The 27,006-nt window shown below is 38.9% G+C and overlaps 1 protein-coding gene across 2 annotated transcripts in view; it reads left to right on the top strand.

Annotated features, from left to right (window-relative positions):
- Positions 1–27,006, top strand: part of LOC136867357 (beta-galactosidase-1-like protein 2) — a 212,971-nt gene that overhangs the window by 95,454 nt on the left and 90,511 nt on the right. For both annotated transcript variants that reach the window (XM_067144526.2, XM_067144525.2), the window contains exons 2-3: positions 15,458–15,665; positions 24,108–24,293. In XM_067144526.2, the coding sequence (XP_067000627.2) occupies positions 15,458–15,665; positions 24,108–24,293 (394 nt within the window). The remainder of the gene's footprint in view (positions 1–15,457; positions 15,666–24,107; positions 24,294–27,006) is intronic.

Raw genomic sequence — 27,006 nt, 5'->3', positions numbered from 1 at the left:
TATTATTAGGAAGCGGGACAGCTAGATTTACTGTGTTTCTGAAGAGACCTTAGGAATTTAACTCTGCCTGGTCCAACATACAGTACAATTAAAGTACCAAAATGGTCAACATGTTTTCTAATGAAATATTGATGCCATACATTATCTAATTATCATGTATAGTGCATATATGATGTTAAGAGCTCTGAAAGCTGAGGTGGTGTGGGGTAAGGGAAAAAAATGCTGATGCCACGTGTCAGCTGTTGAACAAACAATTCACTGTAGACACTTCATATCACCAACAACAGAAGCAATGTAAAACTAAGGAAAGGCAAATGACTGTCAGGAAAACAGTAAGCAAACAGTATTAATGGAGCTGATTGTGTACACATGAATAGTAGCCTGTCTGTCTGTTAGGTCATCAGCCCAGAGGCTGGTTGGATCCTCAAATAGCACCACCAAAGGCTATGCAGTTATAGGGAAACTGCAAAAACCAATGGCAGAGCCCAAATGAGGCGTATTAGGCAAGATGAGGAGTGAGGTAGTTTGCCATTGCTTTCCTCACTGGACCAGAAGGTGCTACTGCAGCACGACTGATCCTATGAGCAACACCTTTCATAACACTCAGATACTAGTTGTGCTCCAAATGTCATTACTCAGCACCACCCATACCCCCAGCAGCTTCCATATTGTCACAGCCATGGATGAGACTGGGACTTTGGTGGAAACTACACTTTGCTCTGGCCTGTGCCAAGAGACGGATACAAAAATACTGCATCCACCAAGAAATGGCAACAAGCGGAGAATAGTAGCCTAATGATAATAAAAATTAAGTAGGCCTACCCTAGGTGCTGGACCTTTGTTCACATTCACTATACAAATTGACAATCATGTCATCAACTGATATTTCCATGATGCCATCTTTCCTTCAATATTCTTCTTCCAGTGTCTGCACATGCCTGCTATAACCTTCCCAGTCAGAAGCGGAAACCTAGGAGAACGCACTGACTGTCTTTTACCATAGGTGTTGCAAGGAATGTTATCTGTCACATTCTGTGCTCTTAATATCCTTTTAATTTTCAATCATGCCATTTCTGTGGGACTGAGGTTACAGTTGTATGGACATAGATGAAGAACAGTGTGCCCTTTTTCAGAAGCCAATAAATTTCTCTTGAAGATTTTTCCAGATGGTTTGTTCTCAGATACTAGGTTGTAGACAACACCTTTCCTCATACTAATATCACACTCTATACCTTAATTTTGCCGCCAGTTAACCATGCCACTTTTAATGTTGTATCCGCTTGCTTACAATGATAGGAAGCATTGCCCATCACAGTTATTGATGCCAGAGGCAGATAAGGTAAAACTTTTGAGCTGCACCACATCTCAGAATTTACCCCATTCATTTGGCCATGATAGTCACCTGGAGTTGTACCAGCTTGAAATATTAGTTGGGAATCATGAATGAAAACACTGCGAGAACTAACAGCACCAGTAATGAGTCTTCTGGATGCACTTTCCCTAGCAGTCACTCCCATACTTTGCCATCATTTCCCTACATTCAAGTTGTAATCCACAATTCATCCAAGAAAAAGATTTCTTAGCCCTCTTTCCTGAATGCTATATTGCAACAAGATACTTTGCACACCAGTCAACAAGGTCACCATGCTCCAAAGATAGCACACGTTTATTCTGAACTCTCTTATGTATACAAAGACAAGTTGGTCCCCATTTCACAGAACAAGTAGCTGCGTGGATTGGATCATGTATCTAACAGCTTGCATTCGGGAGATAGTGGGTTCGAACCCCACTGTCGGCAGCCTTGAAGATGGTTTACAGTGGTTCACCATTTTCACACCAGGTAAATTCTGGGTCTATACCTTAATTAAGGCTATGATCGCTTCCTTCCCACTCCTAACCCTTTGCTATCCCATCGTCACCATAAGACCAATCTGTGTCGGTGCGACATAAAGCGAATTGTAATTTTTTTAAAAAAATCCACATTTCTAAATATCTTCTCTCATAAACTAGGGTTGAGTTTGAAAATGGTGAAGACTGCTTTCTTTACAGTGTAGAATTCTTCAATCGTGTCCTGAACATGTTTTTTTGAAATCGTCCGGTATGACCTTGCCGCTCTTCTTTGGCCTAATGGTAAAAATTATACTTACTGCTGTTTAAATAGGCTACAGGAAACATTGATATGTATTGGTATGAAAGCACAATAGACCTGACCTATCTTGTCTGGTGTCTGTGGAAATTTATTAGGATGAGAGGTGCTGAAACCCTTCACCTCCTTAAGAATCAAGACACTTGCACCCACAAAAACACCTGCCCTTTTAAGGGACTGATTAAGAGGAACCAATAATGATTTTTTCTCTCTCTCTCACAGACAACATTCTAGAATGTTTGCAATTATCTTCTTCTCACCATTTTGAGGAAGTTTTCCGCTTCTCAAACGGTCCAGGAGTAGCAATACACTACAGTAAACAAAATATCAATACCTTGTGGGAATATTCTACTCACTCAAGGTATGCATACATACACTACGTACTATGTACGCAACACAAGACAAGTGACTCGGTGTGAGGATTGATAGCAAGTCGTTATGAGCCACACCAACGACCAAACTATGGAATGGAGAGCTCTTAACATAATGTGTGCACTGCATCATCTCTAATACTGGAGTTATACTGTAGAAAAGTATCATCATAGGTTTTCTGTGTACTTTTCAACCTCCTCACTACTGCACATGATTGATGAAACTGATACAGACTTCCCTTCCTTTAGACAATAATGAGACAGGAGCCTCATTCTCAACAAAAAACAGCTTGGTAGAAACCAACGAGGAATCTCGTGCACATTGTGTCTTTGTGTGCCAATCATAGTGAGGTTGTGGATTCTCAGCTATGTATTTTGTAGAGATACTGACAAAAGGTGAAGTTTTTCTAGTGCCATGAATTGATTCAGTTAGTTTCTTTTATGTACTGAACTGTAAGTGGAACACTATTCCCTACTGCTTTCCTTTCCAATTTACAGTATTCCTGAGACCATGTAGAACATGTGCTCATCATTTATGGAGATTATCTTCATTGCATACTTTTCTGATTTACTAATTATCTGTACATGAATATGGCAGCTAATACTAAACCCAAACTGTTATATACTTATACTGGCATTTACCCACTGCTTCGCTCGCATAAATTTTGTAATTTGATAAAAGTAATTGTTCCTTGGTACTGTACTAAGACATTATCTGAAAATCCCTAAAGTACAAAAACCCACCAAAAAAATTGAGTTTCATTTACCCCCAAAACTCTTTGTAAACCATGTTTGTGGTATTGCCTTTTGGTGCCAAGATGATAATGCAACATAGAATTGTACATGTGAGAAACAGTCTTCTCTCAAGTTGAAAACAAACAAAAAATACATGTTTCTTTATTTCAAAAAGAGATTTCAAATACCTATACCTATGGCTGTAACATCTTCAGTTTTTGAGATGTAAATATCCCCATAAAAAGAATTCAACCCCTTTATCAGTCCTTCCTCACCCCCACCTCCACTTACGTGGATTTTCTGGAAACAAAAATGTGTTTCTTTATTTTTAAAGGAGATTCCAGGTACCAACTTTCACATCTGTAACATCTTTAGTTAGATATAAGTATCCTCATATAAATAATTCAACTAATTTTTCAATTCTTTCACCCCCCCTTAATTGGATTGTCTGAGAACAAAAGAATACATGTTTGTTTATTTTTAATGGAGATTCCAAATACCAATTTTCACATCTGTAACATCTTTAGTTTTTGTAACATAAGTATCCTCATACAAAGAATTCAACTAATTTTTCAATTCTTTGAACCCCCCACCTTCCAAGTGGATTTTCCAAAAACAAAAGATATGTATTTATTTTTAAAGCAGACTCTAAATACCAATTTTCATGTCTGTAACATCTTCAGTTTTTGGGATATCATTATCCTAATAAAAAGCATTCAACCCCACTTCAGTCCTTTTTACCTCCACAGAGCTGTAGCTGCTGTTGCTTAAGTGCGGGCAGTATCCAGTATTTGGGAGATAGTGGGTTCAAACCCCGCTCTCCGTAGCCCTGAAGATGGTTTTCCGTGTTTTCCCATTTTCACACCGGGCAAATGCTGGGGCATTAATTAAGGCCACGGCTGCTTCCTTCCCACTCCTAGCCCTTTCCTGTCCCATCATCGCCATAAGACCTATCTGTGTTGGTGCAACGTAAAGCCATTTGTGAAAAAAGAAAAAGCTTTCTAACTCCCCCCACCTTAAGTGGTTTTTCCAAAAACAAAAAATACAAGTTTCTTTATTTAAAAAAAATTAAAAATACCAATTTTCACATCTGTAACACATTAAGTTTTTGAGATGTACTATTGATATGCTCATTTTAAAAATTCACCCCCTTTTTCACTTCCTCTTAAGTGGATTTTCCAAAAAATATTATCTGTGTTTCTTTACTTTTACAGGAGATTCCACATACCAATTTTCACGTCTGTAACATGTCACATTTCTGAGATATACCGTAAATATAGTCACTTTAAGAATTCACCCCATTTGTCACTTCTGTTCACCCCTATTAATTGAATTTTCCAAAAACCAAAAATTATGTCCTTTATTTTTAAAGGATATTTCAAATATCAATTTCCATGTGTGTAACATCTTCAGTTTTTGAGATATAAGTATCCTTATAAAAGGTATTCAACCCCTTTTTCACCGTTTTCACCCCCTCCCCCCTTAAGGGGATTTTCTGAAAACAAAAAAATTGTGTTTCTTTATTTTTAAAGGTTACCAAGTAACAGTTTTTACGTCTGTAAACTTTTAAATTTTTGTGAGATGGATATACTCATTTAAACAATTCACCCTCTTAGTGATGGAATATCCAAAAATCTTCCTTAGTGAGCGCCTATACTCTTAATATAAATGTATTCCCAAAATTTCATTTATTTATTTCCAGTAGTTTTGGCTTGGTAATGATGAATCAGTCGGTCCGGACATGTTATTTTATATATATATATATATATATATAGATGGTGTGTATGACAGGGTATACTTGTCAATGAAAACCTTCCATAGTGCACAAGTAGGTGCCAATTTGTCACTTTCTGTTTAGTTTCTCTGTTGTCAAATCATGGACAGTTCATGAGAAATCTGAAGCTTGTCTCATTCATTATAGAACTTTAAACTAGTGCTCCAAAAGAGAACCACACCTCTGATAAAGAAAGCTGATTGTCTTTGTGTTCTGTAGCAGTGTATAACAGTCCGATAAGATACTGTATTTCCAAAGTATTGTCCACCTCTGTAGTATAACAGTTAGTGTGGTTAGCTGCCATTCTCAGAAGCCAGAGTTCGATTCCCAGTACTGCCAGAGATTTAAGAATGGCGGAAGGACTGGTATGTGCTTAAAGAAAGGTAAATGCAGCTCACATCCAGTGGGGGCTTCCCATGTGGGTGGAGCTGGTAGAATAGATCCATGGTATACTATGCCTGTTATAAGAGGCGACTTGTGCTGGGCTGTGTACTTTCGTCTGTGCTATCTGACCACCCTTGGTCAGCTCATGTTCATTTCTGTCCTCAACGGTATTAGGTTTGCGAGGCCTAGGGAGTTTTTCATTTTCCTGCCCTTCGCCCTTCCATTTCTATTACTGATACGTTCATTCTTCGAAGTGTTTGACCTCTTTCTTGTTCCCTCTGATTAGCATTACGAGAGGATGGTTGTTCAGTTGTACTTCATCTTAAAGCAACAATCACCACCACCACCACCACCATTGGGGCTGTGCCTGAAATGAGCTGCATCACCTCAGGATGAGGATATGAGTTTACTTTACTCTTCCAAAGCATTGTTTACAGTTCCTCCAGCATACCTCTCAGCTTGGTGATAAATTTTTTTATTGGGGTGAATAACTGCGAGACAAACATGAAGTCACCAGACAAGTTGGCCATGCGGTTAGGGCCGCACAGCTGTGAGCTTGCATTTGGGAGATAGTGGGTTTGAACCCCACTGTTGGCAGCCCTGAAGGTAGTTTTCCGTGGTTTCCCATTTTCACACCAGGCAAATGTTGGGGCTGTACCTTAATTGAGGCCATGGCCACTTCCTTCACACTCCTGGACATTTCCCATCCCATTATCACCATACGTCCTATCTGTGTCGGTGTGATGTAAAACAAATTTAAGAAAAAGCATAATGTCTTATATAGAAAGGAACATCCAAAGGAACACATAATTGGATGAATACAATGACAGGTCAGTGTAGGAAAAGTAGAAAAATAGAAAACACTGACATCTTTTGGTGTTTTTTTTTTACTTTCCCCCTCTTCCCACTGATCTGTCATCATGTTTATCCAATTATGTTCTCCTTTCGATGTTCCTGTCTTTCTATAATAAGATTTGATTTGCAGTTGTTTGTTCCTTTTCGTTACTTATCATGAAACAAACATACAATCCATAAAAAATAATTCAACATGCTTCCGATTCAGTTCCAGTAAGTTTTTCATTGCATGTTGTAGGTCTACTAGTGAACCTGCCACATATGAGTAGGGTAGCTGGGTTTGAAGTGATGAGGAGATTCATGTACTTGGGAATTCTAGTCTCCAACAATGGAGGCTGCTCAGATGAGATAAGGAGACGCCTTGCCCTGGCCCATGTGGTGACTGCCAAAGTCGACAAGATATGGAGGGACAGGACCATCTCCAAGAATACGAAACTGAAGTTGGATATGCTGATTTCCAATTGCCACGTATACCTCTGTGACATGGACAGTTAAAAGAGCTGACAGGAAGAAGATAGAGAAGTGCTGGAAATGTGGGTCTTCCGCCGAGTCCTACGCTTATCATAGATGGAACACTGAACCAACATTTCAGTTCTTTAGGTGACTGGAGTCGATGAGAGGCTCATGGAGAAGATCAGCACAGTATTCTTGTGATACTTTGACCATATTTCATGGAGGAAGGAAGCCATGGAGAAGATGGTGGTATAAGGGAAGCACGAGGAAGGAGACCTCAGAGGCGGGCTGCTGTAAGATGGGTCGATGAGATAAGGAAACATGTTGGAAAGTCTTTATTTGAGGCTTTGCAACTGGTCAAAGGTTGATCAACATAGCAAAAACTCTTCATATGCTTGTGAGATGTCACCACACCCTGTCAGGGGAAGGGAAAAAAAAAAAAAGGAAAGAGTGAACCGTAGAACAGTATACTTCACAAACCATAGAACAGTATTTCTTGCAAAAGTTCTATGAGAAACAGAAAGTTCACTCAACAATCTACTCATTCATACCTTTTAGATACACAAGATTGGTATGGACAGGAATATTATCTCCAGCACTTGGCTCAAATGTGTGATCTAACAAGGAAAGGTTACGGCAGTTGTCTCGGAGAATAGAACAAAACTTTTTTAATTTTGTTAATGACCTGAAACACAAACTCTTTCCAGAGATTTAGCTGCTATGGTGCAACAGTGTGGTTGGGAGAGGGAGGAATAGGTGGGGCAGTGTAGATTTCTCTTATCTAACTGCAAGCAGCACAGTGATCACAATTCACAAGATTGTTTAGTGTTGTCTGCTAGAGTAGATCACATTATCTGTGTGTTGTGTTACAGAGTTGATATAGTACAGTTGCCCTAGACAACAAGATAGGTGGTAATTGTGAAACAGCTGAAAACCATGTTATTTGTAAACAAATAAAGAACCAGTTGGAAGAAGAAGAAGCTCTAGCTCTAATTGCAGATGTAAGTACACTTGTGATCGATGAAGAGGTATTAGATGAAGAAAGTGTTACTGCACTATGGTGAGTGATGAAGCTTCCAACCCATGGGTAAACAAGTTTGAACAAAATTCTAAGATTGTTTGTCGGAAAATAACCGACGAAGTTAGCAAGCAATTGGTTGAAGGGGCTCCTGATTAAAAACAAAGTAGCAGATGTCCAGGAAAACATAAGTTCATGTTATCAGCCATTACCTCCAAGAAAAACAAAAATGATATCTGGCTGATGCATACAAGATATGGACAAAACAACCGAAGCAAAAAAAGATGGAAATTTTGATCCTCCCCATCTGTGTCATCTTGGATTAGCAATTGATATGACACCTTGCCTGAAATTTATAACAGTCTTGGCACAGAAAAGAAAAATAGAGTGTAAGACTGTGTTACAAAACATTAAACAGACATTCAAACACTGGTGCTCATCAGATCCATACAGCGTGCATGATGTGATAAACCGAGAAATGTGTGACCATTTTATAGCAAAGAGACAGAAAAACACCATATTACATGACTGTACATTGTGACTCTGGGCAATAGAATTTAAGAACAGAATTGACCCTCACAGTTTTCTGCTGTTCAAAGCTTCCAACTCGTGGGTAAAAAAGTTTATTTAAACAAAAATATAAGATCATTTCTAAGAAAATAAACCAGAAAGTTAGCAAGTGATTGGTTGAAGCGGATGCTGATTTTGAACAAAGAGCTCATAAATTTGTAAGCGAAATCAGGTCTCTTGTTGAGGAAAAAGGTCTGTCACTAAATCAAATAATTAATGCTGACCAATAAAGATTTGATAAAGAGTTGCAATCTGGACGAACCCTTGCAGTAAAGGGAAGCAAGCACATCTTTGGTGCTGTTGGATCCATAGCAGCAACCACACACACTTACAGTATATGTTAATGCCAGGGATTGTGATGGATGGTACGCAGCTACCCCATTTGTATGTGCTTGTATCAGAGCCCACTGGGCGTTTTCCTACAAATGTGACTATCGATTTACTGAACATCACGGTGTTCGCAAGCAAATCTGCTAATATATAAGAGGTCTTCCTGGATCATGCAGTGTGGCCAGATATGCAGAAATGTACTATAGTTATTTTGATTGACTCCTGGGCACCTAATTGAAATGACAAACTGTACAACTCTACAGGTCCTGAAGGCATTGAATTCATCGAGGCATTGTACAGACATTGATCAGTCTGCTGAGGTTTTCTTCTTCCGTCCATATAAAAGTATTGAGAAATTTATCACAGATACAGTTAGGGTATCTTCTGACAATGAAATTAACATATGGCACAGAGACCACTTCTTATCATTGGTGTGACATGGGAATTTCCTAGGTGTTGCCAGTTCAAAACTGGTATGGTTAAGTAGAGGATGAAGTTCTTTAGAATGTTCTACTGACATTTTACAGTGAAGAAAAGAAATCATCTTTCCTAACTACCTTAAAGTACTGTATCTGAAGATCCACCAGAAGTTGTATTGCACTTACTTGTACTTCAGTTCACTTTATAAATCCTTTTCCAAGAACACATCAAGTTTTGATAAATCACTACCAGATAGCCACAGTAATTCTGTATACAGTGATGCATTAAAATGTATTTTGAAACCTCCATGTGATTTAGCCTTCAAGTCAATTAACTCAGTTCATCTGCTATTTGAAATAATAATATATTTCTCACTAAACGTATGTGATCCTACGGAATGGTTTCATAGGCTCTGTGTAACACAGTTACAATCATAGGAGAATACTTCATCAGTCAGTTTAGAAGCCATGCTTGGGGAGTGTAGGGGAAGGAAGAAAAACACTATTGCCTTTGTGTCTAACTGGAAAATAATGTACAACCCCAAGCGCAACACTCTCACCTTGGCACTGAAAATGAAATGGCGTATGGCTTTTAGTGCCAGGAGTGTCAAAGGACATGTTCGGCTCGCCAGGTGCAGGTTTTTAATTTGACGCCCGTGGGCGACATGCACGTCGTGATGAGGATGAAATGATGATGAAGACGACACATACACCTAAACCCCGTGCCAGAGAAATTAATCTATGATAGTTAAAATTCCCGACCCTGCTAGGAATCGAACCCGGGACCCCTGTAACCAAAGGCCAGCACGCTAACCATTTAGCCATGGAGCTGGACACCTTGGCACTGAAGGTCACAGACACCCAGCCAGGGTGAGTTTGCCATTGAAGCGCTGCATGCAACATGTGGTGTAAATTGGAAACATTGAAGACATTTTGTGTATGTACTGTGAATCAGTTCAATTCTTTGGTGCAAGATGGCAATCATACTTTTTCTGACATGTGCTACATGCTGCTGGGTTTAGATTTCTGGCAGAAAAAAATACAAATCTATAATAATAAAAGGAAATGTCTGTCTGTCTGCTGTCTGTCTGTGCATGTGTGCACGATATCCAGCCAAATCTACGGCACACAAAGATGTGAAATTTTGAACATAGGTAGATGGAAGGGGGTCTGAATGCACCTTGAAGCAGGATTTTTCATTTTCGCTTTCGTTGGTGAGTTACAAACGAAAAACCGTCAGGAACTGTGTGTTGGGATATGACAATCCAGTGGGGTAAATGTATAGGTTCACTGTCGCTAAGCAACGTACATAAAATAGGTAGAGAACACAAGTCAAGGAGCCATTTTAAGTCCATGGTGTAGGAAGCCATTTTCGGTCCCAGACATGAAGAGCCAGATTCAGTCTGTAATATCCTGAAGTGTTTGTCTGAATGTGTGCGATGCCCAGGCAAATCTATGGAAAGCAGAGATCTGAAATTTTTAACATATGCGTATTGTTCGTTGAATATTTATACCTGTTTTCATTAATTGTTTATATTACTTTTAATTGTTTTTTATATTTATTTATTTATTTATTTATTTATTTATTTATTTATTTATTTATTTACCCAATATTCTTTTCATTCACTAAAATGTCAGGGAATACGAGAATTTCACTATACCAGCAATAAAACATGAACCATATTTTCTTTCAACTAATTCAATCTTATATTTTGTTATTTTATTATTTTATTCAGAGGAAATATATGATACATAAGATAGATAAACAAGGAATAGTAAGCCAAGCGACCTGGCTGTGTGGTTAGGGGCGGACATCTGTGAGCTTGCATTCGGGAGATAGTGGGTTCGAACCCTACTGTCGGCAGTCCTGAAGGTGGTTTTCCATGGTTTCCTTAATTAAGACCACAGCTGCTTCCTTCCCACTCCTAGTCCTTTCCAGTCCCATCATTGCCATAAGATTTATGTGTATCGGTGCAACGTAAAGCCAATTGTAAAATAACTATTTTTCTGTATGTTACTGGTGGCAACCGTCATATTATTGACTATTCATCACAAATAATCTGTTTGTTTCATGATAATTCGAAGGATGTCTCCATAGTCATAGTCACTGTGATGATTAATTTGTGATAGTCCATAGCAGGTAAAATGCAGCTAAAATTTTGTTTCACAGCAACACTGTCCTCATCTTCACCACTATCATTACCATGAAGATAAAGTTGGAATTCAAGAGAACAAATTGGGGCAAATATTCGTTTATAGGAAGGGGAGTTAGGGATTGGAATAACTTACCAAGGGAAATGTTCAATAATTTTCCATTTTCTTTGCGATCATTTAAGAAAAGGCTAGGAAAACAACAGATAGGGAATCTGCCACCTGGGCGACTGCCCTAAATGCAGATCAGTAGTGATTGTGATTGATAAACGTCTCTGTCCATGTCCTGATAAGTTCAGGATGTTATATATTGTCAATATATATGACAAAAATTAGCCACAAAGCCTTCTGTACATGGCTGTATATCTGGGGTTATGAGTGTCTCCTAGCCACACAAAAGACTTGTTACATTGTAGAACTCTTTCAGTTTTTACAATCATCCAGAACATCTTAATGAGTTTGATTCCTTAACAAATATATTTTGCATTATGCTTCTCTTTTCAGGTTGAAGGGCCTAGTAATTGGCTTTTGTGCTTGAGTTGCAGTGTACATTTCTTGCAAAGAAGTATCAAAGGATCAGTTTTAAGTCTAATCAGTTGTGCGCAGCTATTAAGTGATATCTAACACAAAAATTGGTGGTGAATAACTAAAAGTAGTAATTTATGGCATCCGTGTGCATGTAATACCTGTGATTAGTGCCAACAATGTTACAGTACTATATAAGCAGATTTTTTATATTTCTATATAAATAAAAAGGACAAACTTTTCCTTTTCTCTCACAGATACACATAATTTTGTCATTTGAGAGCTCAGAAAAAATCCAGTAGAATAGCTTTGGTAGGTAAAGTTGTTGGTATCAGGGAGACTGAGGGGAAAACAGCAGAATAGGCTGCAAGTACTGTAGCTAGGTTAGAATTATGTATTTAATTATTCATGATCAGCTAAGTAGGAAGCTGGAAGCAATAACACATACTATTCAAAACAGAACCATCATGGTTTTCTTCTGACAAAGGTCTTTGTGACATGTTATGTTTTCTTTCATAATTGAGGATGAAGTATTTGAATCACAAAATATTGAAATAAACCTATAAAATATTTACCATCAAATACCCAGGATTGAACTGGTAAGTGACCGCATTATTTCTACTGCAAAGGTTTTCTGTACTCGCCTATTAGTTCTTTACCATAGCTGTTAAAAGAAATACAGTTGAACCTCGATATCTCAAAGTGTCTGCGGGAGCTGAAAATACTTCGAGTTATCAAAAATACGAGGTATAGAAAAACGTACATACTACTATGGCTCCACAAAAAATATCAGCTGTACTATTATTTACTTCCTAATTTTTGACACTGTTCTTTTTCTTTTCAACATCTAAAACTGTAATATTATTCGATTTCGTATTACAAATACGAAGACTTTTTAGGCGTTTGCTCTATTAACCAGCGTTTCGTCTTAGGTCTGACACTAGACTCGTCAGATTGGGATGTTTCAGACCCTACCCACTGACGCTGGGTGTATGCAGGTGAACTTATCAGAAGCCTATATAAGAGGCACAGTCTGATAACTGCATACGGGAGATATATCTCCACAATGGAATTATTGCCCGCCTAGCAATTCCGAATGGAAAATTCTAAATTCCCATGGAGGGAATTTAGAATTTTCCAATCGTATTACAAGTTTTATTTTGTCATAAGAAGCAACATTCTCATTTTAAAATACTTACAAATTCATGTTATTGGAAAGAATTATGTAATTTTCCTGCATAGTTTTCTCTGTAACTGTGTGCTCTCTGCATATCCTCTAACAAATTAACACCTACCGAGCTCGATAGCTGCAGTTGCTTAAGTGCGGCCAGTATCCAGTATTCGGGAGATAGTGGGTTCGAACCCCACTGTTGGCAGTCCTGAAGATGGTTTTCCGTGGTTTCCCATTTTCACACCAGGCAAATGCTGGGACTGTACCTCAATTAAGGCCACGGCTGCTTCCTTCCCACTCCTAGCCCTTTCCTGTCCCATCGTCACCAAAGACCTATCTGTGTCGGTGCAATGTAAAGTCAATTGTAAAAAAAAAAATAAAAAATTAAAAAAAAATAATTAACACCATCATATGCATCCTTGCTAGCTGGAGACTGTCACCCTGTACTGTGAACTGCTTGCTGGGGGTTACGAAGTGGCCTGAAGAAGGGTTTAAGTTTCTGTAATAATAATAATAATCGTATGGCCTCAGGTACCGTGTGCAGACTTTTCGATTAGACGCCATCTGGCTGTCTGCTCGTCAATTTCGACGTTCCATTTTACTCTAGGTCCGCTAGATGGCAGACAGAGTAAACCGGATCTCTCTTGGGCGTCTATGGCTGAGATTTAATTAATTTTGTCGGGTAAATACCAAATGTATCACCAGAGATCTTTTACATGCCGACATCGTACGACATGGAGTGTCGAATGGACTTTTTTCCGCCCTTCAAACATCCGACTACCTCTGCCGGGTTTGAACCCGCTATCTTGGGATTCGGAGGCCGACACTCTACCACGGATCCACAGAGGCAGCTAAGTTTCTGTGGTATGTGGCTATTAAAGGTCACAAAGTTCGTACGGCTAGTCAAATAATACACTCTGACAAAAAATGTACAGTGTGTTTAATTTTGTATAAGGAGACAATTTAAGTTTAGGTTTCTCCTACAAGAACAAATTTTATCTGGGGATAATCCTGATTACATAACCGCTGCACCAGTTTCGGACCATTATGCAAATATTACAATAATTCATAGTATATGGATTCAGAATGACAGTGTATTTCATGTTCAATCACTGGATTATTTTCTTTCTTGCATAAGAAACACCGTTAGTTCAATTTTCCTTTACAGTTCCGTAAGAGAAAAGCAACAGAGCTTTACGGCTAAATTGGCCAGCACAGACAGTATTTAAATTCACTCTTGAGATGTCGTATTATACCTGATACAGGCCTGAGCACTTCCAAGATGGTATGATAGTGCCACCAGCCATTACCTTTGGCATGTCAGTGTTTTTCATGCATTTTTAATACTTGCCACTTTACTCGCAACATATTAAATTTAATAAATTGTTGTAAGTTAGACCCTATATTGAACTACAGCACAACTATAATAGCGGTGGTGGGACTGGAAGTCTTAACTTTAGCGATAGTGTAAGTCAGTTCTGACTGAGCTCATCGCTATTGGTCTTTGTCAACTTCCTGATTACATAACTACTGCACCAGTGTTGTACCAGTATGCAACTATTACAATGGTTCATAGCATGTAGATTCAGAATGACAGTGTATTTCATGTTCAATCACTGGATTTTTTTAACTTAAGAAATACCGTTAGTTCAATTCTCCTTTACAGTTCTGTAAGAGAAAAGCAACAGAGCTTTACGGCTAAATTGGTTAATTCTGTGGCATTGCCTGTCTCATAAACCGATATCTCTTCATTCCCAACTTCATGTATAAACATGACAGACTTGCATGCAAGTAAAGCGGTACACTGTCTTTGCAAAAAACTAGACAATTTTTCAAGGATTTCATTCTGACAAAAATGTTATAATCAGAGAGATGCATTTGATAATTCTATAAAGGAAGAGGATAAATGATAGTTCAGCTCAGACTGCTGAAACATCTAATTTAGACAAAGACACCTCCGTACAGGCCATGAAGGCCCGTGGAGGAGTGGAAGGTAAAGGCTTCCACCATTGTTAACCGCGGCACGTGATAGGGTAGAGTGGTTAGCTCTACGCCTGGCCACCTTTGCTCCCAGGAATTAACCTGGTACTCATTTTTGTGTAGGCTGAGTGAACCTCAGGGCCATATGCACCTCCGGAAGTGGAAATTTCGTTTCTTAAATTTTACGACTTCCTGACAGGGATTTGAATCCACGTCCTTCCGGGCGAACCAAGCACGCCTTTACCGCCTCGGCCAGGCAGCCCCTATCTTAGACAGCATACTCATATTAAAGAACTATCTTCAAACAAAAAGAAAATAGAACTGATAATCACAGTGTTCTTTTTCTCTTTATGCTATTTTTCATACACACTCATGAGTTATTTCATTTTATAAATTCAGTGTATTATTGCAATAATTTAATATAGTTTGTTAAAGCAAGAGTCATGAGTTCATCTACATTGATCATACAAAATGTCTGGAATTCTGACATTTTGGAAAAGGATTTAATCTCATACTTTTTCCTGTTCTGAACACCAGTGTGTTTTATTTCCTGTAATCTATTCTTTAATTTTCAGGGGGAGCTGGAGATGTTCCTACTCTGTACGAACATTACACTGCTGGTGGCATCACGTCAGGACTTGAGGCTCTGCCTGGTGGCTTTAAATTAAACAATCGTAACATCACCATCTTTAGTGGTGCCATACACTACTTCCGAGTGCATCCCGCATACTGGAGAGACCGTTTGCGTAAACTACGTGCTTGTGGACTTAATACTGTGGAAACGTGAGTAATAACATATTAAATTCAATGTTTTTAGTTTTTTTTTAATTTTAAGAGTTTAATTTTTAAAATCATTCTGCCTCATTCAAATCTGGAAACAGAAATACTCTTGAGAGTGTGTCAGTTTCTGTTGCATTGTATATCATATAATGATTTTTACATCAAATAAATGTATCTTATATACATTGACCGGGCGAGTTGGCCGTGCAGTTAGGGGCGCACAGCGGTGAGTTTGCATTGAGGAGATAGTGGGTTCGAACCCTACTGTCGGCAGCCCTGAAGATGGTTTTCCATGATTTCCCATTTTCACACCAGGCAAATGCTGGGGCTGTACTGTAATAAGGGCCACGGCCATTTCCTTCCCACTCCTAGGCCTTTTCTACCCCATTGTCGCCATAAGAAAAAAAATAATAACCGACGAGCAATTGAATGCAATTGAATTTGAAGTACCTAGCTAGTAATATGTAGCACCCACTTTTGCTCGATGATGGCAGCGACTCTGCATGGCATGGAATCCAAAAGTCTTCAAAAGTGTTGGGGAGCTATACTGATCATAACCACCCCACAGCCTCCCATAATGCATGGAGAATGGTTGGAGTAGAGTCCAGGTTGTGCAGATCCTTCTCAATAGTATCTCGGATGCACTCAATAGGATTCAGGTCGGGTGACCTTCGGGTCTAGTCAAGCATCCTCATGTCTGTGGAGTGTTCATTAATCCAATCGGCCACAATTTGGGAGCAATGGGCTACTGTATTGTCTTGCTACAAGAAAAGGTTTCTTGCAAGGTGCTGGAGGTGAACAAATGAGTGGACATGGTCTGACGGCAGGTTTCTGTAATATTTGCTGGTGAGGGATGTTGGCATTCAATATATACCAGGGCTCCCATTTCATCCCACATGAACAGTCTTCATATGAGAATATCTGTACATGGTTAATCTACTAGCAAGAAGAATCCATTGTTTCATGTGTTGGTTGGTGCAGTCATACTCTGGCATCATTGTGTACCAACTGGTACCTTTACTTGTAAGATGACCTTTTTTTCCATACATCGAAAGTCCAAACTTGGTATTTCTTTGCCCATGTCGGTCATTGTGCCTTCTGAAATGCAGTAAGCAAAGGTAACCCTGGGGATGGTGGCTTCTATACCCCATTACAAGGAGATGGTTCTGGATGGTTTGAACTTGTTTGTTGTCCAGCATTGAATTTGGTAGTGATCTTCTGCACTCTAGACCTGTCTATCGCCTCTTACCATCCAAGCTAGCCAACGGCGACCTTCATCATTGACCCACTGTACCACACGGCAGTTGACTCTGGTGGTGGTGATAGTAGTGATAGTTTTTCTTCATACGGTGGTCTGCGGAAAGCCCAGTGCCTGTATAACTTTTTAGATGGAATTGCTCATACGTCCGACCACTGATGTGTCCACAGTCCAATGCGCAGAGATTTTGTGTCTTGCCTATCTTATGGTCAGCTGTTACTCACATGGCCAATAAGACATTGCATTGAAGTTATGTGCTATACTGTACTATTACATTCACTTGGCCAACCACAGCACAATTTTGCCAAAACAGCAGCTATCTCTAATTCAATTCCTCATCAGTGCACATGTATAGGAAACAGATGTAGGGTAGTGACTTACCATGTAGGCACTCCTGGATTGCATACACATAAAAGAAAGACTAAAACCAAACCAAACCAAACCCTATGGTGCAACAGCCCTCAAGGGCCATGGTCTACCAAGTGACCGCTGCTCAGCCCCGAGGCTTCCTAGACTGGGATAAAAATAAGGCATGGGTCCAAAACATTCAACTGCAGCCTTCGTCAGTGGAGGATGGAATAAGAATGGTGGTGATCATTGTTTACATTGGTTCTGGGAGTGAGGAGAGATTGAAGGAACTTGCTAGGAAATTTGAATTTAAGCATAACATGATGGCAAACATTTTTGACAGCCATATGAATTTTAGGGAACAATGGAAGGATATATGTAGGTACTTCAAGACAGAAACAGGTTCCAGGAAGGACAATCCAGGGATCATTAATGAACAAGGGGAGTGTGCTGTACTGTATATGTGAGAACTTGCAGAAGAATTAAGTCAGCAGTATGTAAAGGTAGTTGGGTACTAATGTTCAGGTAGAGGAGGCACTGAATACTGGCAAGCTACTGAAATTTACCTGTGATAATAGACATTTATGGACTGTATCACTATTGACCTATCCAAGGCTTTTGATAGGGTAGATCATAGGATACCACTGACAAAAAATTATGGCTATTGGACTAGACAAAAGAGTGGATGAGTGGCTAATTTTCTACACAATAGAACTCTGAGAATTAGAGTATGTGAAGCATTATCTGATCCTGTTATGATCAAGAGGGGGGTCCAACAGGGCAGTAATATAGGACCTTTATGTTTCCTTGTGTATACAGTATATATAAGTGATATGGGTAAGAACTGGAATCACAGATAAAGTTGTTTGCAGATGATGTTATACTGTATAGAGTAATAAATAAGTTAAGGATCACAAGCAACTACAAAAAGACAACAACAATGTTGTGAGATGGACAGTGGACAATGGTATGATGGTCAACGGGATGAAAAGTCAGGTTGTAAGTTTCACCAAGAGGAAAAGTCCTCCCTCAGTTTTAATTACTGTGCTGATGGGGGGGATAGTATCCCATTGGGATCAAGGTAAGTAAGAGGGTGAGAGCGCAGCCCTGAAAATGGTATGCCGTGGTTTCCCATTTTCACACCAGGCAAATGCTGGGGCTGTACCTTCATTAAGGCCATGGCCGTTTCCTTCCCCCTCCTAGACCTTCCCTGTCCCATCGTCGCCATAAGACCTATCTGTGTCGGTGCGACGTAAAGCAACTAGCAAAAAAAGAGGGTGGCCCCATTTTCTGTGAAAGGATGAGCACTAATGTTTATGGATGAATCTTCAATTAATTTGTGAAACAGCTCAATGATACCAAGTATCAATATCAATCAACAGTGATCTGCATTTAGGGCAGTCGCTCAGGTGGCAGATTCCCTATCTGTTGTTTTCCTAGCCTTTTCTTAAATGATTTCAAAGAAATTGGAAATTTATTGAACATCTCCCTTGGTAAGTTATTCCAATCCCTAACTCCCCTTCCTATAAATGAATATTTGCCCCAGTTTGTCCTCTTGAATTCCAACTTGATCTTCATATTGTGATCTTTCCTACTTTTATAAACGCCACTCAAACTTATTCGTCTACTAATGTCATTCCACGCCATCTCTCCGCTGACAGCTCAGAACATACCACTTAGTCAAGCAGGTCGTCTTCTTTCTCCCAATTCTTCCCAACCCAAACTTTGCAACATTTTAGTAATGCTACTCTTGTCGGAAATCACCCAGAACAAAAGGGTACTTCCAACAAGATGCCATAACATGTCAACTATCTAATAAGTCTGTGGGCCATATAACCAGCTTCTTTAGTGACCACCTGATCTCACATGTACCTCCTTGTATCACCTCGCCTAACCTCTCCAGACTTCTTCCAGTGGGATTACTTTAAGGAGAGCATATACAAGAATCAACTGCAGTCACTTGCTGAACTCTGAAGAGACAATTAGGAATTAAATCAACAACATGGATAAGGATACACAGAGAAAATCATGAAATATGGTGGGATGGATACAGTTGTGTTCAAGTGCAGATAGAAGATATTTACAACATTTACCCTGACAGAATTATTCTCCCATGGTTTGCATTCAGAACAGATTATATGTGTTTGCTTATATTGGTTCAGAGGTTGTGTATTATTATTATTATTATTATTATTATTATTATTATTATTATTATTATTATTGTTGTTGTTGTTGTTGTTGTTATTTCTTCTTCGTTATGTCCATTTACAGAGCACGTTGGAACTTTTTAACTTGATGATGGTATTCCTTTCTTCTTCTCCTCCCAAAATCTCTTCATGAGCTTGCTATGCTGTTTCTTGCGTTACTCCGTCAGTTGTTTCCCTGTGGTTTTTTTAGCCTTTCCTATGAACATGTGCTTTGCAATCAGAGTTCCAAAAGCCTTGCGATCCCTGATGGTATCTTCTGTGATGTTCATTTCTTTCAAGTCCTGCTTTATTTCCTCTAACCAGCTGATATTGACCTTCTTTGAATTAATTATACCAAGTTTTTTTTTTTTTTTTTTTTTTTTTTTTGCATATCTAGTGTCGTCCATTCTACAGATGTTGCCATAGAATTTCAATCGTCTCCTGCATATGGTATCAGTGAACTTGTTAATTGTTTTGTACAAATCTACAATTTTTCTTTTGATCCACATACCATTTACATGAACGGGGCTATATATTTTCATAAGAATTTTTCGTTCTTGTTTTTCAATTTCATCAATTTTAGAGTGGTCTCCTAGAGGTGTGTTTTCTGAGGCATACAAAGCTTTTGGAAGAACAACAGTCTTGTAATGCCGAAGGTTTGCATTTTGTGACATCACTTTTATTGTGGTGATTCCATGTTATTCGGTATACTTTCAGGAGTTTGGTGGCTTTTTCTAAATTAGCTTTCCTCTCCAATTTGGATGGTACAATGATTTCTCCTAGATATTTGAAGGAAGGGACCTGTGAGATTATTCCATAATTTGTCTATAGTAGGGAGCTTTGGATATTCTGGTGTCCATTAGCCATTATATGAGTCTTCTCATACAATATTTGGAGGCCTGTCTTTGATGCTATCTCATCTAACTTCTCTAGTCTTCACTAGTCTTGGTAAAGGTAGCTAGATCATCAGCAAAAGCTAGGCACTTCACGTTAATTCTTTGTCCTCGAGTACCAATGTTAATACCTTCAGTTTCTTTTCCTCATTCCCTGATGACTGTCTAACACTAAGTTAAAAAGGATCAGAGAGAGGCCATCTCCTTGTCAAACTCCTGTATGCACTTCACAAGGCTCTGATAGTTCGCTTAGAAACTTCACTTGAGATGTTGTGTATGTGAGAGTCTGGTGGATTAATTGTGTGGCCTTCTTGTCCACACTTAGCTCTCCTAGGATGTCCACAACAGTTTGTCTGTCAATAGAGTTATATGCCTTCTTGAAGTCCACAAAGGTGACAAATGTGGTGGTACTGCGGCGTGTCCTTAATATCGTCTTCAGACTCTAACTTGTCTCAGAACATGATCTACCTTTTCTGAAGCCTGCTTGGTATTCACCAATCAAATGATCTGTTTGTTGTTCAACTCTGTTTAATAGCGCTTTAGATAGAACCTTGCATATAACTGGTAAAAGGGATATGCCTCTGTAGTTGTTGGGGTCCGCTCAATCATCTTTCTTATGTAACAGATGGATAATGGCATTTTTCCAGTCCTTCGGAATCATCATGGTCTCCCATATTTCTGTTAAGAGTGTATGAATTCTTCTGATGAGGTCATCTCCTCCTTTTTTTCTTTTTTTTTTTTAGCTTGTGGCTTTACGTCACACCGACACAGGTAGGTCTTATGGCGACGATGGGATAGGAAAGGCCTAGGAGTTGGAAGGAAGTGGCCATGACCTTAATTAAGGTACAGCCTCAGCATTTGCCTGGTGCAAAAATGGGAAACTACGGAAAACCATCTTCAGCGCTGCCGACAGTGGAATTCGAACCCACTATCTCCCAGATGCAAGCTCACAGCCGCGCGCCCCTAACCGCACGGCCAACTTGCCCAGTTCTCTTATTTTCAACATCTCTGCAGTTATGCCATAGTTCCCAGGGGCTTTATTATTTTTGAGCGATTGTATTATCTCTTTTATTTCTTGAGTTGTTGGGGGCTGTGAGTCCGGGTTTGTTGGAGGTTTTACAAACTGTAGTCTTTCAATTGGTGGATCGTAGTTCAGTAGATTTTGGAAATAGTCAGCCAGTATCGTGCAGTTCTCTTTACTGTTTGTCTCTAGTGATCCATTAGGTCGACAAGAACTTAATGTTGGTGGTTTGTACCCTGAAAAGTCCTCATGGAATGTCTTGTAGAAATTCTGAGTGTTGTTTTTCTGGAAATCCTGTTCTATCTCTGCGAGTCTGTTTTTCTTTTATGTACGTTTGTCACAGTGGATTGTTTTTGAAGTCAGTTTTTGAGTCTTCAGGAAATTCTCCCATCTGTCGACTGTTCGGTGTCCATTCCATTGATTCCATGCTTTGATTCTGTCATTTATAGCTTTATCACAGGTTGTGTTCAGCCATCTGTGTTTACGCTTCCTGGGTGGCTGTCCGAATTTCATTGCTGATGACTGTAATGTATTACGAATATCTGGCCACACCTTAGGATCTTATGTCACGTATGAAAATGTCAGCGTTCTTCCTCAGGCAGTCCGGATCCACTCTTGGAAATTGGTTGCCTTTAGGTCTGGATCTGTTTGGTTGGAACCTAACCTTGATTTGCATAAGATAGTGATCCGAATTGACAACTTCCTTCCGTACTTTAACATTCTGAATCTCTTCTTTATGGAAATAGCAACATGATCAATCTGGAATTCCCCTAGTAATGGTTTAGGTGACCTCCAAGTTTTCTTTTTATGTAAAGGTCTCATAAATTGTGTGGACACGAGTCTCAGCATGAATGATGTACAAAAGCTTATTAGATGTTCTCCATTCTTATTAGTCCACCGATGTGCGGTATGAAGTCCTACAATTGATCTGTATTTCTTCTCTCTGCCAACCTGTGCTTTGAAAGATTTTAACGTGCTGTTTAGGGATCTTGCTAGTAGTTTCTTCAAGCAGTTCCCAAAAGTCTTCTACTTTCTGTGGATTTTTCTTATTGTCTATGTTAGTGGGGGCATGGGCATTTATCAAGGCATATGCTTTGTTGCTTGATTTCACTGTAAGTGCTGAGATTCTTTCACATGGTGATGTAAAGTCGAAAACCGAATCTAAGATGATTTTCCTTACTGCAAAGGCCGTCCCGAGTATTGATAAATTCTCTTTGATATTTATGGCTGGTTTACCCTTAAATATTTAAATATCCTGAAGTTTTCAGAGTCAAAGTGGTTCTCATCTTGGAATCTGTTTTCTTGGATTGCTAGGATTTGAATATCAAATTTGCCCAGGGCATCAGTCAGTCGTTTAAGCTTTCCAGTTTTCAGCAGGGTGTTGATGTTAATAGTACCAAGGAAGTTCCTTTTTTGTGGTGGGGAGGAAGAGATTTTGAGAAGCTTCGATCCTTCTCTGAAGCATGATGTTCCCGATCCTCCAGAATCCGATGATCGAGAGAAACCGGACGTGTGTCCGGGTCGTGGGGTAGTTGCATAGGTAGCGTGTGTTCCATCATGCTGGGGTTATAAGTTGAAAATACAACTAGTGGTGATCTTTTGGCAAAGATCACGAAAATACAACTCGATTCTTGAGATCGAGAGGTGCCTTGAGATGTTTGTGGCTGTGGGTAGGCGTTTCCTCCTAACCCAAAAGGCTATGGTTTTCCTGCCAACACTCGGGTGGCTGATTGCAGTGGTTTCCCACTGGGTGATGGAGTCGCCACATCCCTATGCCATTATTGTTGTTGTTGTTGTTGTTGTTGTTATTATTGTTATTATTATTATTATTATTATTATTATTATTATTATTATTATTATTATTATTATTATTATTATTATTATTATTATTATTATTATTATTATAGACATTTAGCATGAGGACGGCATGTATACAATAATAAATAATAATAATAATAACAACAACAATGGGAGCGCTAAGAAGAATAGTAATTAAAAAAAAACACCTAAAAGTACAGTTCAGCATGTCATTGACCTAGCCATGGCGGTGGGGAGGGGGGCATGGTGTGGCAGAGATTTAATGGACTAAATAGACAGCTGGACTCACGTCAACAACAGATTACCGGTTACACCAATTTGCATTCTATGCTAGAGTGGAGAGAAGTGAGGACTTCGTTAAGATAAGTTTCAAATTTCAAGTTTTTCTGGATTTAAACAGAATTTAAACATAAATGTTAATACATTTCTAAATATTTTTGAATGTGATTTGATAGAATTTTATTTTAATTAAGTTGTTTAATTTTCAGGTATATTTCTATTGCCATATGTTTTCTTTTTCAGGTAGTTTATAAATTTATTTATTCAAAAATTAATATCAGTAGACTGAAGAACCTAACAGTTATAAATCATTGATTTGATATCTCTACTTCACATTTAACTTGACACAGTAATACCATTTGTAACATCCTCCATGGTGGATTCTATTGTAATCACTTCTTTGGTCTAATGGTGGCTGACTTTTACCCCATTATAGTCTGTTTCAATTCTGAGTTCCCTCTAAGGGTCTTTTCTTGATACAGAATGTTTATTACAGAATTGACCCAGACCCATAAGGACTTTTGACCCACACTCCCCTTTGCCTTCAAATACTGCGTTAGTTTCCCTCATGTTTTCTCTGTTTTCTATTTCAAATAATTGCCACTTATATCATAATTATGCACAATTTTTCTTTTTGTATAGGTATGTCCCCTGGAATTTGCACAACCCAGAACCAGGACTATATGATTTTGGAAATGGCTCAACAGATATGACTGAATTTTTGGACATCAGGAAATTTATTAAGTTGGCACAGGAAGAGGATTTATTTGTGTTAGTGCGTCCAGGACCCTATATCTGTGCTGAATGGGAATTTGGTGGTTTACCAAGGTAAAACTGGAATTTGAATATTCTCTTATTTGAGCTTTATAAAATGTTCTAATGATGTTACACAGTAAAATTTTTCTAGATTTTAGCAAATGGCTCTACAGTTGAACTTCACTTATATCCAGTACTTCAAGAAATTTTGTGCTGATAATCATGTTAATTTATCCTATAAACTGCCATTAGAAATGCTGATAACCAATACCAGGATTCTGTTTGGAATTATACATGTAGGATAGCCATATTACGTCAATATCAAAATATTGAAGATTTTGAACTGTTTTTAAGTTATTATGTCAGGCAGGAGAAGAAAAGAAATGATAAACCAAGCAAGGTACTTACTCCCTTCAGTTTCAATTTTCAAAGAACTTAGAAGGCATAAGCCTCTTTTGTAAACAATATGAGCAAAATTACAAGAAATAAATTTCATATTCAAGCCCATATTGTCACCTTAACAACATTATGGTACATTTTGGTAAAAGAAAAAATCCACCTTTACAATACACTTCTTTTCAGAATAACAATTTCCTAATAAAATGGGACATGTTTCATCCCCATGGGAACATCTTCAGCCATAATCATAAGACAAAATATATAAGAAATAAAACAAGGATATGTTAAAAAACACTGGGTAGTTCTAATGAGTGTTCTGTCCAATGCCAATTAAAAATATTAACCGTTGTCAACTTGCTATGCGTTCAATTAGAGTTGAAAAAACACTGGTAGGAAAAAAATCCACACGATGAAAGGGTTGTGCTAGATTAACAAACGTTGGTAGGCTTATTTATATATCTGAAATATGACACTGATTCAAATTTCTCGCAAATCGCATTAGTGTGGTGCTAGTAGTGGCCCCATGACGTTGCACATCAGGTTTACTTTAAATACGGACTGTACTGTCCAAGAGCGTTAGTTACCTGTGAGATTAGATGGAGTGATTGTAAGAGGGTCAAGAATGCCTTTATGACAACAAAGAGGCCAGTATCAATAGCTCACTGTGGTTGAACGAGGCCGTATAATAGGGCTACGCAAAGGTGGATTTTCCTTTCGTTCTATTGCAGAACGACTTGGCAGGAATGTCTCCACTGTGCATGCATGTTGGCAACAGTGGTCCCAAGATGGTATGTTTGCAAGAAGACCAGGCTCCGGATGTCTCTGTGGCACCATCAAGAGGGAGGACCACCGTATTCGGCATATGGCTGTGGCGCAGCGGACTGCATCTGAGGGCAGTTCCGAGCCAGATACCCTGCGGGTGCTTTTCGCTTACCCCAGTGGTGTCAGGCGAGATCTCATTGGAGAATGTAGTGGAAGTCTGTTGTGTTTACCGATGAAAGCCAGTTCTGCCTTGGTGCCAGTTATGGCCGTATTTTGGTTAGAAAAGAGGTCAGGTGAGCGCCTGCATTCCACCTGTCTGCAACGTGGACACACTGGACCTACACTGGGAATTCTGGTCTGGGAAGCAATTTCCTATGGAACCAGGAGCACTTTCGTGGTTATCTCACGCATCCTGACTGCAGATGTGTACGTCTGTCTGGTGATTCGACCTGTTGTGTTGCATTCATGAACAGCATTCCTAGGGGGTGTTTTCCAACAGGATGATGCATGCCCCCATGCCCCTGATGTAACCCAACATACTCTACAGAGTGTTGACATGTTGCTTTGGCCTGCTCAATCCCCCGATCTATCCCCAATCGAGCACGTATGGGACATCATTGGACGACAACTCCAGCGTCATCCACAAATGGCATTAACCGTCCCTATATTGACCGATCAAGCGCAACAGGCATGGAACTTCTCACAAGCTGACATCCAGCACCTGTACGACACAATGCATGCACGTTTGCATGTCTGCATTCAACAGTCAGATGATCACACTGGTTATTAATGGACCGGCATGGCACATTTGCAATACCTTTTCTCGCGGGGATATTTACCTGTAGTCTTGTACCTTTAATCAATTAAATATGTTACCTTGACAAATATATTGCTAAAATTTTTACATTTATACATTTCTTATTTCATGGTGTTTAGATTTTTTTTTTTTTTTTTTTTTTTTTTCCACCAGTGTATGTAGAACTGGTCACGAAGTGTTAATTGTTCATGCAACTTTCTTTTGGAGAATTTAAACATACAAATATATTGGTAAAGCTGGATTATAGAAATGTTACAGCTTAATAGTGATTAAAGTCTTGATGCATTGATCTTGAGGGAAGTTCAAGTTTCTTATTTGACAGTAGGCTGATTCTATTCTAAAGTCATGAAACAATAGGAGGAACGTTTCTTAAAAAAGTATACAGACTGGGTGCTGGGCTTGTTTTTGCAAGATGTGAGAAGCAAGGAATCTGAAAGGAAGAAACAATAGCAGAGAAACAAACTTGAACATGTGTTTTTTTATTTTTATGTATCCTTGTTTTATTTCTTATGATTATGGCTGAAGATGTCCCCATGGGGATGAAACATGTCCCATTTTATTAGGAAATTGTTCTTCTGAACAGAATAAAAAGAAGTGTATTGTAAAGGTGAAATTTTTTACCATATGAGCAAGATATGTGACATTCATTACAGTTCATGTAGTCACACCACCTTCATCTTACCTCATAGTAATTAAATCTCTCCTATCCAATGATACACTGCTTGCTCTATCTACAATATTATCTACCAAAATGTGCAAAAACTTCTCTAAATTTTATAGGACCTCCACACTTGCCTGTATAACTCC

This window comes from Anabrus simplex, chromosome 3 (assembly GCF_040414725.1).
Source record: "Anabrus simplex isolate iqAnaSimp1 chromosome 3, ASM4041472v1, whole genome shotgun sequence".
Taxonomy (NCBI): domain Eukaryota; kingdom Metazoa; phylum Arthropoda; class Insecta; order Orthoptera; family Tettigoniidae; genus Anabrus; species Anabrus simplex.
This window is presented reverse-complemented; position numbering and strand designations above follow the sequence as displayed.